The following is a 13,100-nucleotide window of genomic DNA, read 5'->3' as shown; positions in this document are numbered from 1 at the left end:
TCCGTTTTATTTTTTTCCAAATTCCGTTTTTTCCATTTTAATTTTTCTCGACTCCTTTTTAATAGTTAAATAAAAGCATGTCTAATTAATTAAAATCATTAAACTGATACATTTTCACATCGATTTATTAAAAGTTTATCAAAAATTACGTTTAGGGCCCTATGAAATGTTTTATTTTTTCTCACCATATTATTTATTGTTACCAAATTCTGTGGTTTAGCATGTCTAATTATTTGAATGCATTATTAAAATTAAAACATGAAAGAAATGTTTTGTGTGATTATTCCTTGAAAAATAATGTTTGTTTCATTTCAGTAGTAGTAGTAGGCTATGTACATTGTACTGAAAAATAGTTATAGGCACAATGTCTTCAAATCAAACCGGACTTTTATTTTGACGGGTTGCCGTGTATACATTTACAGTTCTGTGCATGTGATATGACGCTAGTTTTACTCAAATCAAACACTAAAATGCTCATGAAGTGACTCTCAGAGCAGTTCTGGAGATGTTGTTCATGTGTTTACGTCCTCATTTAGTGAGACGGCAGACGCTGAAATCACCGCGAGCGTCACGCACGCTTCAGTGTGTGTGTAGTAAATGAAACCGCGCTTCTGCGCCATTCATTAACAGAGACAGACAGAACATGCAGGATTCATATTTAAATCGACTTTTGCGGCTTAATATTTACAGATACTTGTCCATATCGTGATTTGATTTAAGTGTAATGACCTACTTTTGATTAATTCATTCAAAATTTGACAAATTCCGTGACATTCAGCATTAAACTGTGAATTCTGTTTTTATGACTGGATAAAGACTACACTGCGTAATTTTCCCTCTTTATCATGTGGCCACTTGCCTGATGTAACATAAAATATCTTACATACCACCACTTGTGAACGAGCCAGTGTAATGCAAATATATCTGAAAGGTCTGCGTGAGGATATCGTCAGGTTCTCGCGAGACACGTCGGATCTCACAAGATCTTGTACCACGAGATCTCGTCAGACCCCTAATAATTTAACATGGTACAGATCTTGTGTTTTTAGCATTTTAATAAACTTTAAAGAGCTTGATCTTTAAAGAAAATCATTGTTACCAATCTTGCGTGCCCCATGGTAATTTGCTCGGGCCCCTTCCTCCTTTTTAAGAGCCACTCAACACTCAAAAACCACTCATCTCTCATTCAGTTAAACTTCTGAAACTTTAATCGATAATTTTAAGTGATAAGCTTTAATTGATTATTTAGTCATAAATTATTACTTTTAATTTGAATTCTTTCCCTTCACTCCCACATCCTATAATCAGGTTATTTTTCCTTTATCCTTCTTACTGTAGGCACTCCAGATCTGGTTGATCCAGTATGTGTTTCAGGATCTGCACAGTGCTGGGTGTGGTTGGTGGATCTGGAGCGTACCGTAGCGCTGCTGGTGGGACGTTGTCTCGGAGGAATGCTGCAGGGAGCCCCACCCTCACCAGAGGAACAGCACACTACCCATTGGCTCAAAACACCGCTTTTTAGTAATGGCTTAGAGACTGATATACCCCAGCTTGGTATGCACACACATTGTAATTCCTTTTATCATTAATAGTCCTGTTTTGTTTTGAAATTTATTGAGTTATGGAAGTAAAAAAATGTTGTGAATTGTTATGAAATGGTATATGTGTTTCAGATGTGTGTATCAGCTCTCTGCTGGAGGTGGCTCTGTGTGGAAATGAGGAGCAAAGACCTTTTGACTGTCAGTTGCGTGCTGACATGAGTGTGCTGGTTGATTTGGCCCTTGGATCAACTAAAGAGCCCACACACAGCTTGTGGACAAACATGCAGGATTATGCCATCAGCAAGGGTAGGACACAAAAATAGAGCATATATTGAGGATTATGGAAGGAGTATTATAAATGCTGATTAGCTTTACCTAAGTGCTAAGTGCTTGCATAATCTCAGAAGTCACACATTAACCTATGCAGACTTTATAATGGCTCATATTTCTGTTGTGATGGGTAGCCCCACCCACAGTGAAATCTTACTGGTCCAAAATCTCACTACACACCACTTGTCTTGTTGCACCTGATTAGGGCTTTGTGTCAGTTGTCATTTCTTTTAAAGGATTAGTTCACATCCAGAAGATGTGATGTCATCCAAGATGTTCATATCTTTCTTTCTTCCTTCAGTCGAAAAGAATTTAGATTTTTCTCCATATAATGGACTTCAGTGGGGATCAAGGGGTTGAAGATCCAAATGGCAGATTCAATGCAGCTTCAAAGGGCTCTACATGATCCCAGCCGAGGAATAAGGGTCTTATCTAGTGAAACGATGTCATTTTCTAAAAAAATAAAATTATATTTAAATGTTTATTCTGGAAGTGAACTAATCCTTTAAATAAAGCCATTTGTGTTTCTGAAAGCAGTTTCTGAATGTAGAATTTGTCATATTTAAGCTTAGATCCCTGTCATGTGGCACAGTATTTTTCCATAATTACTGCCTTAGGTTACAGTTCAATAAAAATTGACATTCATATCCTCTGTTATGTTACAGCTGTCCATAAACCAGATCTTTTTGGTGCAAACTATTCTAACTATGGAGTTATTGGACTTTATATAAAGTTATTGGTTGTTAAAAGCAGAAATAATTTTGGCATTAGCATTAGAACTTTTCATTTGTGCAACATCAAATCTTTGATGGCATTACATGTTCATTTAGTCTTGTGTGTGTTTGTGTAGATTGGGACAGTGCATCATTGCCGAATGAAGCTCTGTTAGACACAGTGACCCGCTTTGTACTTGCTGTCCTGCTGAAACACACAGGGCTGCTGGGACAGGCGTGTGGAGAAGGGAGGTATGACATTATATTCTACATAACTTCAGAGAATACTACACTGTGGACACTACTAAAGAATTTATTTCCCATTTTCTGTCTTCCTACAGATATCAGCCATGTAAACTCTTGGCAGAGGTGTATCGCAGTGTGTATAAGGTGCGGAATCGCCTCTTGGCTTACAAAAACATGGAGCTCATCCAGATCCGTTCGTCATCACGAGAACGCAGAGTATGACTTTTTATGACTTTTTTATTACAAATTATATCATGAATATAACAGTTTGATTGAAAACTTTGTAGGATCTTTAAAGAAAAATGAAGAATAATACATTTTTTTGGGTGAATTATTCCTTTAAGATCCTAGAAAAATCCTAGAATTTTAATGTGGTCAGACTTTTGGGCCTCATATGTAAAGCCATTTCTCCTCCTGTGTGCAGATCTCTGATAACTCGTAAAGGTTCTGCTAAACCGAGTGTTTCTGTTACACGGAATGGAACTGTTGCGGCTTGGGCAAAATGGAAACAAAGTTACACTGAAGGTGCACCAGCTTAAAATTATGTGCTTATCAGAGACACGGAGGCTACTACATGCATTAGATTAACTGTGACAGAGGGACCAAACAGCGAAGCTTTATTTCCACCAGAGAAATGCCTGTCGATAGTGTGGGACCATTTTGCATACACCAAGAATGACCAGGGTGTCATTTAAATATTGATGTAAAAAACTGCTGCTAAAGAGCAAACACATTAGGGATAATGCATGGCTAGCTGTACATTGAACAATTTTAATGCACGACGTGAAGGCAAGAAAAACCTGACGCGCGAGCTACGGCACGTTAGCTCAGCATTCTGCCCGCTTCAGATCAGAAAGAGATTAAATAGTGCGGTAAGATCACATTTATTTGAATTAATTCATTATAACATTTAGCTACTTAATTATTCGATAGAGAGAGAGAGAGAGAGAGAGGTGACAGTTGCCTACCTGCATCTGTGCATCTCTCCAGTAGGCTATTTAATCTATTTTATTAATAAAAGTCGCGGGGCAGCATTCTCAAGAAGTTTGTGTCCTCCTGAATGTTTGTATACGTGCGCAGCGCCATCTCCAATCTCACAAACCAAAATAATAGACGTGATTTTCTCAGGCCACATGTAAAATCATATGAATTATTATAAAGATTATTAAAATGAATATGTATGGATGACAGTTGATTACAATAATATTTCATTTTATTTCCATCATTAGTAACAGTTTCCCCTGTGGGATAAAGTTAATATATATTAATAATACTTCATTAACTTTGTTATTTACTATCTCTGTTGTAGTATTATTCATAATATTTTTTTTCACCATGTTTCCAAATTCTCTACCCCAGGTCCAAAAGAAATGTAAAGAATGAACTGAAAACATTAAATACTTTTGTGATCTATTTCCATTTGTTATTTTCAAAAGAGAAATACTGTCATGGATGTTTACAGAGCAGAGGATGTTTACCTTTTTTAAATTCCAATAGGAGAGATGGACTTTTCTTTGTCTTTTGTTTATTATTATTTTGTGCTGTATTGTTGGTTACTGTGCTATTTCTGTTTCAAAAGCCAGCAAAAAAAATAACACTTTAATATCTAAAGAGTGTTCATGTGATTTTATACATTAGTAATTGTGAAATGAGTGAAATTAATAAATGCATAATAATCGCCATAATCGTAAAACTGTGATTATTCCTCAGACAATAATCGTACCAACAAAATCTATAATCGTTGCATCCATATTTGTGAAGGGCATGTGTGTGTGCGCTAATGTTGGCTGATGCTTTGAGTGGCATTGAGCAAAGTTGTCACACACATTCACACATACCTTGTGCATTTTAATATTTTCCTTTTTGAGATTCTTAGTTATTACACCTAAAAATTTACATTCTGTAATTATTTACCGTCTTGTCATTCCAAAACCATATGAGATATTTAGTGGAATAAAAGGAAGAATTTTTACATGGCTGTCAATCTCCATTTAAAATAATAACAGCATATACTGTAGGTTTGGAATGACATGAGGGTGAGTAAATAATGACAATATTTTAATTTATTACTTTATTACTTTAAAGATATATTTAATGATTGGTTTGACATAGTGTGAATTGCATTGTGCTAGAACACACCACACAATATACACTACCATTCAAAGGTTTGAGGTCAGGAAGGTTCTTGCTGTCCTTTGCTCACCAAGGCTACATTTATTTGATCAAAAAACAGTAAAAACACTAATATTGTGAAATATTATTACAATCAAAAAAAAAAACAGTTTTCTATTTTAATGTATTTTAAATGTTGTTTATTCCTCTATTTTAGGATTCTTTGATGAATAGAAAGTTCAAAGAACACAATTTATTTGAAATATACATCTTTTGTTTTATTTGTTAATGGAAAAGTCTTTAGTTTAATGCATCCTTTCTGAATAAAAGTATTCTTTTTTTTAATTTTTTTTTTAAATCATACTAACTTTTGAACGCTATTGTATACTAATAAATAACTTTGTTAACCATAGTTATACAATGGTCACACATGGCATTGTGTAATATCCAGCCATAAGCACTTTTTAACAACGTCATGCTTCTTGGCTGCTTCCCTAACCTGGCCGCTCTGTGTCTTATGTCTTGGCGGACACAGAAATCTTTCATTGTTTCCTATCAGCACGGGAGGCAGCACGAGGAAGGGACCAAGATCGAACCGGAAGCATAAGCACACAGGAAGAGCCGGCTCAGCCTGGTCCGGAGCGCAGGAGCAGCACGACCCCTCAGGAGGGACAGGATCTTTACACCACCACATGCAATGCAGTCATCCACCGCTGTGCCATGCTCCTGCTGGCCGTCAGCACGCCACTCGCTCAACACATCAATCGGCAACCTCTGACAGGCGGGGTCAGCCAGGACGGAGGCGGGTTTATGACGAGGTGAGTAGCATCATTGTTAAAAAGCACATTTCGCTGATTAAATATGTGTAAGCATGACTTTTAACTTTTGAATCATAACACTTATCTTTGGAGCCTGAAGGTCTCACTGAACTCGTTCACCTTTCCAGTCTGCTCCAGCGCTGCTAGTCCTGCCCAGGAATGCCTGACCTACTGTTCTAGATTTCACATTATGTAGTTGCAAGAGACTCTGTGTGCTGCTCTAATTTTGAAGAACCTTTATAAGCTGACCCAATTGCAATTAAGAGCAGCGGTTACTGTGATACATCATTTCAATAAATAAAAAACATTCTTCATTAGTGGTATTAATTTATATTTAGGTCACATTTTAATGGTGTGATTGTGTTATGTCCGCTCATGTCAGAACATGTAACTTTTATTTGCCATTTTCATTTTGTGTGTAGGAGTGAGAGCCTGTTGGCAGAGAGTCGGTCCATCCAGAGCAGTCCCAACTACAGACTCACAAAATCCAGGAGTGAGTCTGATCTCTCCCAGCCAGAGTCTGATGAGGAGGGATACTCACTGGTGAGATGTGACACATGCACACACTGCCTTATCTGCTTTACTTGATTTATAACTATATCTACTGCAGTTATGTAACCTCTCGGTGTGACCTGTTTCAGAATGTGAGGAGGAATGTGGATCTGGATTTAGCTTTCACTCCTAAAAAAAGAGGTAACGGCCCCACCTTTAACACACTGAGACTGTAGCAATAGGACATACTGTACTACTCTTGTAATCTGTGTATTTGTGCAAAAGTCTATCTGTGTACACATGTCTCTGACAGCTCTGTGTGTGGTCTATTTTTTTCTATGTGGCTAAATGGGTACATGAAATAAGATGACAGTGGATTCCTGCTGACATCTTTATAGCCTCTTCATGCATTGCCAAATTTATTCCCCAAGGCCAAAATGTGCCACAGCAAATTTCTGTTATAAAGTATTACTCGCATAATACTTATTCATTATTCCTTATCCTTATTCATGTCCAGACCTGCACACAACTGTACAGAAAAGGGCAGTTTATGGGGGAACTCAGATACCTGTCTTTCCTGTTCACATGTTCTGTACTTAACCTGCATCTCACCTGTAAATCAAGACAGTGTTGGAAATCTGTCATCAGATCTGGTGGCCTTTATTATAAAAAGGGGGGTTAAAATAAATATGCAGGAGGATATGTTTGAGCAGTAGATTATAGGGTGCTATTTAAGCTGCTTATGCTTTTATTTTGTTATCTGTATGCAGTGTAAATAGCTACAAATATTATACTTTTTTTGATAGTACAATAAACAGCAAGTGGGATTTTGCACGTTTTGATCTACTTGTCTCAAAATATTTTGATGTTTTCAGCTTCTAATAAATAGTTTTTAAATCCTTTTCATAGATTTGACGTGATCCATTGATGTGTTGAGATTTGAAACTTAAGTAAAACTCCTGTAAAACACACCTAAACCAGCTAATAAAGGTCTTTGAGATGTTGAAAATGACAGGCATGTGTTGGAGCAGGTTTGGAGCTAAACTCTTGAGGAACAAAGTTGTTCAGAACTAGGATTCAGCATCCACTCTATTGCTGTGAGTGTGTTGCTGAATGAACTCTGGCTTCTTACCAGAATATGGCATTCACAACACTTCCAGCACACTCAGTGTCTAAATTTGCTTCATTGTTTTCATTCATTAGTGGAGTGATGTAGGAAATAGTGAATGAAAATCAAAAATCAAATGTGACCGCTTCGGGTCAGAGCTAATCGGAGCTCTGAGTCTGACATGAAGTGAGGTTGTGCTTTGAGTGACCTGAGTTTATCTGCTTTGGAGCACTTCACATACTCGCATGTCAAACAAATAGCTTTTTGGTATAAGCCACACAAGAGAAACAACGCAATACTGTATTAAGCATAAATATACATGGAACACAAATTTACGGTTTCTAATTATATAAGAATTAAAATTATTAAATGATACTTTATTATTGGGCCATTATTACAAATTCTGTTCAACAGATTTTGTTTTGTGTTTTCAAGGCTTTCTGTACAGTTCTCCAGACTCTTCTGCTGACTGGTTTGGGGGACGCTCGGCTCGTGAGTGTTTATACAGCTCTCCACAGTCCTGCGAGGAGTCAGACCTCGGTCTGAGCCATTCATTCAGGCTCCATGCACTCATCGAGAACATGGTGAACTTCATCAGTGGAGATGTTGGGAACGCCCCTGCGTTTAAGGAACCAGAAGAGAGTGTGTCAACGAGCCCACAGGCCATTATTATAGCCATGGAGCAGCAGCAGAGCCGAGCAGAGGTATGTTCTGACTTTTTGTCTTTATTTGTCAGATGCCTGTCTTCACTTCCACCCACAGACTTTTGTTTGTTTATCTTGTGCTTTTATGATTGTATTACGTTTATTTATATAGTTGCGTCTGGAGGCCCTTCACCAGATTGTGGTGTTGATTTCTGGGATGGAGGAGAAAAGCTGTCAGGCAGGCTCTGGAGGTGGAGCTGGACGCACAGGCCTCAGTTTTCACTCTGCCTCTCTGCTAACATCAGTCAGACTGCAGTTCTTGTCAGGATGTTTTGGCCTTGGTGCTGTTTGCAATGGGGGGCCAAAGGGCGAGAGTGTCCAATTACACCATTACCAGGTAATTGTTCCATCCAATCATTAGAGGTGCTGAAGAAGATAAATTTTTTTGAATATGTGTCATATTATTCAACATTGATTTATTGCACTCATCAGTGGATGACAAGCAACTGATCGAGTTTTTAAATAGTTGAACTTTTTTAGGTCATGCTGGCTTAATATGTGCTAATTTAGGCTGGCATGTGGGCATTAGGCCTGATTGAGAAAATAGCTAAATGTCTGTGAGCAATTCAGTCTTCTTGCTTTAACACGTCTAGAACAATCAACTGGGTTTCAAGAACTGAAATGTTATGATAAATCATTTTGAATGTTATTATTCATGCTATGCTCTGCATGTCCTTTGTTTTTCCTTGTAGGATGGAGTCAGAGCGGCCAAGAAAAGTTTACAGATGGACATTCAGACTGCTGTTCATAAGATTTATCAGCAGCTGTCAGTCACATTAGAGAAAGCCCTGCAAGCTAACAAGCACCACATAGGTAGTTTATTTGAGCGCACATTCAATATATTCATTTATGTAGCATATATTATACTGAACATATTTTCACAATGCTGTGTGTTTACAGAGGCCCAGCAAAGGCTGCTGTTGGTAACGGTCTTCGCTCTAAGTGTGCGATACCAGCCTGTTGATGTATCGTTAGCTATCTCCAGCGGTCTCTTGGATGTTCTTTCTCAGCTTTGTGGAACGGAAACCCTGCTTGGACAGACACTGCAACTCCTGCACAAGCCTGCAGGATCTCAGCTCAGCACTGCCCTCAAAGTGGCCAGCACCAGATTGCTGCAGATACTAGCCATCAGCACCGGGTACAACACAGTTCTCTTTGTTAATACCTGTTTTTTCATAGCCGATCTGAATCTCAAATGCTGTATGTTTTAAATTATTTAGCTAGTCCATGAAAGTTCTTTAGACCCACTATACTTTTATTCGGAAAGGATGCATTAAATTAATCAGAAGTGACAGTAAAGACTTTGACAGTGTTACAAAAGATTTCTATTTCAATTAAATGCTGTTCTTTTGAACTTTTTATTAATCAAAACTGTTTTCACACAACTATTAAACAGCACAAGTGTTTTCAAATGATTCTTGAGCACAAAATCAGCATATGGTTTCTTTGAAGATTCAGCTTTGTCATCACAGGAATACATTTCATTTTAAAATATATTAAAACACAAAACAAATAAATGATCAAATAAATTAATTCATGGTGAACATAAGAGACTTTTTACAAACCCCAAACATTTGAACAGTAGTTTAATTTATCAGTAGCTAATTAGGTTTGTTTGGTCACATTACACTGTTAATACTTCTCTTAGCAGGAGCAAAACAGATTCATTAACTCTTGCTCTTTCCTATCTTTCCATCAGGACATATGCAGACAGGTTGAGTCCTAAGGTGGTCCAGGCTCTGCTGGATCTTCTTTGCAGTCAGCTGAAGACTCTGCTGGCTCAGGCTGCTGGAAGCACACTCAGTGCAAGTACAGAACTGCAGGAGAAGACTGACGACTGTGCAGATGCTCTGAAAAAAGATTTTCGAGGTAGGACAATTGCAAGTCAAACAGCAACATGCTCACTAATTTACTTAATTTTGTGTTTTTAATATTGCTTTTAATTTTGTGTAGCATTGTTACGTAAGAGACACGCAGCAGAGCTGCACCTCGGATGTCATTATTCATGCTTTGCTCTGCATGTCCTTTATCTGTCCTTGTAGGATGGAGTCAGAGCAGTCAAGAAAAGTTTACAGATGGACATTCAGACAGCTGTTCATAAGATTTATCAGCAGCTGTCAGTCACATTAGAGAGAGCCCTGCAAGCAAACAAGCACCACATAGGTAATGTATTTGAGCACACATTCAGTATATTCATTCATGTAGCATATATTATGCTGAACGTACAGTATATTCATAATGTGTGTGTTTACAGAGGCCCAGCAGAGGCTGCTGTTGGTGACGGTCTTTGCTCTAAGTGTGCGATACCAGCCTGTCGATGTATCATTAGCCATCTCCAGCGGTCTCTTGGATGTTCTCTCTCAGCTTTGTGGAACGGAAACCCTGCTTGGACAGACACTGCAACTCCTGCACAAACCTGCAGGCTCTCAGCTCAGCACTGCCCTCAAAGTGGCCAGCACCAGACTGCTACAGATACTAGCCATCAGCACCGGGTACAACACAGTTCTCTCACAGATTGTTAAAACCTGGTTTTTCATAGCTGATCTGAACCTCAAATGCTGTGTGTTTTAAATTATGATGCTACTCCGTGAATGTTCTTTAGACCCACTGTGAGATTTTGGCATCTTGTTTACATTACCATTCAGAGGTTTGGGGTCAGTAAGATTTTTTTAAGAAAATTAATGCATTAAATTCATCAGAAGTGACAGTAAAGACTTTTACAGTGTTACAAAAGATCTATTTCAAATAAATGCTGTTCTTTTGAATGATTTACTCATCAAAGAATCCTTACAAATGCCACAAAACTGTTTTCACAAAACTATTAAACAGCACGAGTGTTTTCAAATGGTTCTTGAGCAGAAAATCAACATATTGTTTCTTTGAAGATCCACCTTTGCCATCACAGGAATAAATTACATTTAAAAATATATTCAAACACAAAGCAGTTATTTTAAATAGTAATAATGTTTTACAATAATACTGTTTCTGTATTTTTGATCAAATAAATGCAGTCATTGTGAACAAACATAAAACATCTTACCAACCCCAAACTTTGTAGTGTAATTTATCAGAAGGTAATTAGGTTTGTTTGGTCACATCACACTGTTTATATCTCTCTTAGCAGGAGCACAGAAGACAGATTCATTAACTCTTGCTCTTTCCTATCTTTCCATCAGGACATATGCAGACAGGTTGAGTCCTAAGGTGGTCCAGGCTCTGCTGGATCTTCTTTGCAGTCAGCTGAAGACTCTGCTGGCTCAGGCTGCTGGAAGCACACTCAGTGCAAGTACAGAACTGCAGGAGAAGACTGACGACTGTGCAGATGCTCTGAAAAAAGATTTTCGAGGTAGGACAATTGCAAGTCAAACAGCAACATGCTCACTAATTTACTTAATTTTGTGTTTTTAATATTGCTTTTAATTTTGTGTAGCATTGTTACGTAAGAGACACGCAGCAGAGCTGCACCTCGGAGACTTCTTGGTGTTTCTGCGGCGAGTCGTCTCTTCCAAAGCCATCCAGTCCAAGATGGCCTCTCCTAAATGGACTGAAGTCCTTCTCAACATTGCTGCTCAGAAACGCTGTTCAGGTAATACAGCAGCATCCCAGCAACGTCATCTTGTCTGTGTGCTAGTTGTTAGATTAGTTAAATGTGTGTATTTTTTAGGCATTCCTTTGGTTGGTAATTTGAGAACACGGCTGTTAGCCCTGCATGTTTTGGAAGCTGTGCTTCCTGCCTGTGACAGCAGCGTGGAGGACCATCAGATGACCCAGGTCTAAATCCACACACCTCTATTGTGCTCTTTTTTTTGTAATTCTTTTTTTTATGGAATATCTGTTGCAGAGTTAAGTTAACTTGTCTTTGTGTGGTAGGTGGTGGAGAGGTTGTTCGCGCTGCTCTCGGACTGTATGTGGGAGGCACCTGTTGCTCAAGCCAAGCACACCATCCAGATGAAAGAGAGAGAGCAGGAACTCAAACTGCAGGTGAGGGAGATTCAGTCAGTCAAGTGTAAGAGGTTGTAATGCTTTAAAATGTACTTGTACTCAACATTCACTTTTCTGAGATGCCATTAAATGCCATCTTGTTGTTTTAGGGTGAATCAGAGAAGGAAGAAGAAAATTTGCCTATCCAGGAAGTAACCTTTGACCCTGAGAAGGCACAGTGCTGTGTGGTGGAAAGCGGACAGGGATTGACGCATGGCAGTGGAGGCAAAGGTTACGGCCTGGCCTCCACTGGCATTTCCTCTGGCTGTTACCAGTGGAAGGTTCTACACACTTTATTTTACACTAACATTCAGAAGTTTGGGATCAAAACTACACTATTTGATCAAAACTACAGTAAAAGCAGTGATATTGTGAAATATTTTTTTCAATCTAAAATTACTTTTGTATTTTAAGTTATTTTAAAACATAATTCCTGTGCTGGCAAAGCTACATTTTCCTTCAGAAATCTTTCTAGTATGCTGATTTGGTGCATAATATGCTGACTTCGTGTAAGCCAATAGCACAATATGTACATTGTATCGAGCTGTGTGAGTATGAAAGTGTGTATTATTTGTTTTCAGTTCTATATCGTGAAGGAGAATCGTGGAAATGAGGGAACGTGTGTGGGTGTGTCACGCTGGCCTGTGCATGATTTCAACCACCGCACAACAGCCGACATGTGGCTCTACCGCGCTTACAGCGGCAACCTCTACCATAACGGAGAGCAGACCCTCACGCTGTCCAGCTACACACAGGGAGACTACATCACCTGTGTGCTGGACATGGAGGCCAGGACTGTGTCCTTTGGCAAGAACGGAGAGGTGCGGTGCAGCCCACTTACAAACACACAAATATTCAGCATTGACCAACTTGCATATCAATAACTGAGCTATAATACACATTCTCTTTCATCATATGTGCTTATGTGGCAGGAACCCAAACTGGCATTTGAAGATGTCGATGCTACAGAGCTCTACCCTTGTGTCATGTTCTACAGCAGCAACCCTGGGGAGAAGGTAAGACACACAAGTGCTGATGTTGATTTAAACTCTGAT

The 13,100-nt window shown here is 38.7% G+C and overlaps 1 protein-coding gene across 1 annotated transcript in view; it reads left to right on the top strand.

Moving 5' to 3' along the window:
* LOC107700351 (probable E3 ubiquitin-protein ligase HERC1) overlaps window positions 1-13,100 on the top strand; it is a 56,773-nt gene that overhangs the window by 14,969 nt on the left and 28,704 nt on the right. Inside the window, exons 17-36 of the mRNA XM_016501981.1 lie at window positions 1,339-1,554; window positions 1,674-1,847; window positions 2,722-2,836; window positions 2,926-3,046; window positions 3,255-3,268; window positions 5,356-5,375; window positions 5,478-5,760; window positions 6,183-6,303; window positions 6,402-6,453; window positions 7,796-8,064; window positions 8,177-8,401; window positions 8,757-8,877; window positions 8,965-9,202; window positions 9,764-9,933; window positions 11,495-11,650; window positions 11,729-11,835; window positions 11,935-12,045; window positions 12,156-12,326; window positions 12,627-12,866; window positions 12,978-13,061. Coding sequence (XP_016357467.1) covers window positions 1,339-1,554; window positions 1,674-1,847; window positions 2,722-2,836; window positions 2,926-3,046; window positions 3,255-3,268; window positions 5,356-5,375; window positions 5,478-5,760; window positions 6,183-6,303; window positions 6,402-6,453; window positions 7,796-8,064; window positions 8,177-8,401; window positions 8,757-8,877; window positions 8,965-9,202; window positions 9,764-9,933; window positions 11,495-11,650; window positions 11,729-11,835; window positions 11,935-12,045; window positions 12,156-12,326; window positions 12,627-12,866; window positions 12,978-13,061 — 3,008 coding nt within the window. The remainder of the gene's footprint in view (window positions 1-1,338; window positions 1,555-1,673; window positions 1,848-2,721; window positions 2,837-2,925; window positions 3,047-3,254; window positions 3,269-5,355; window positions 5,376-5,477; window positions 5,761-6,182; window positions 6,304-6,401; window positions 6,454-7,795; window positions 8,065-8,176; window positions 8,402-8,756; window positions 8,878-8,964; window positions 9,203-9,763; window positions 9,934-11,494; window positions 11,651-11,728; window positions 11,836-11,934; window positions 12,046-12,155; window positions 12,327-12,626; window positions 12,867-12,977; window positions 13,062-13,100) is intronic.

This window comes from Sinocyclocheilus anshuiensis, unplaced genomic scaffold (genome assembly GCF_001515605.1).
Source record: "Sinocyclocheilus anshuiensis isolate Anshui unplaced genomic scaffold, SAMN03320099.WGS_v1.1 scaffold154, whole genome shotgun sequence".
In the NCBI taxonomy this organism is placed as follows: Eukaryota; Metazoa; Chordata; class Actinopteri; order Cypriniformes; family Cyprinidae; genus Sinocyclocheilus; species Sinocyclocheilus anshuiensis.
The sequence above is the reverse complement of the archived record's forward strand: the minus strand, read 5'-3'. Positions and strand labels throughout refer to the sequence as shown.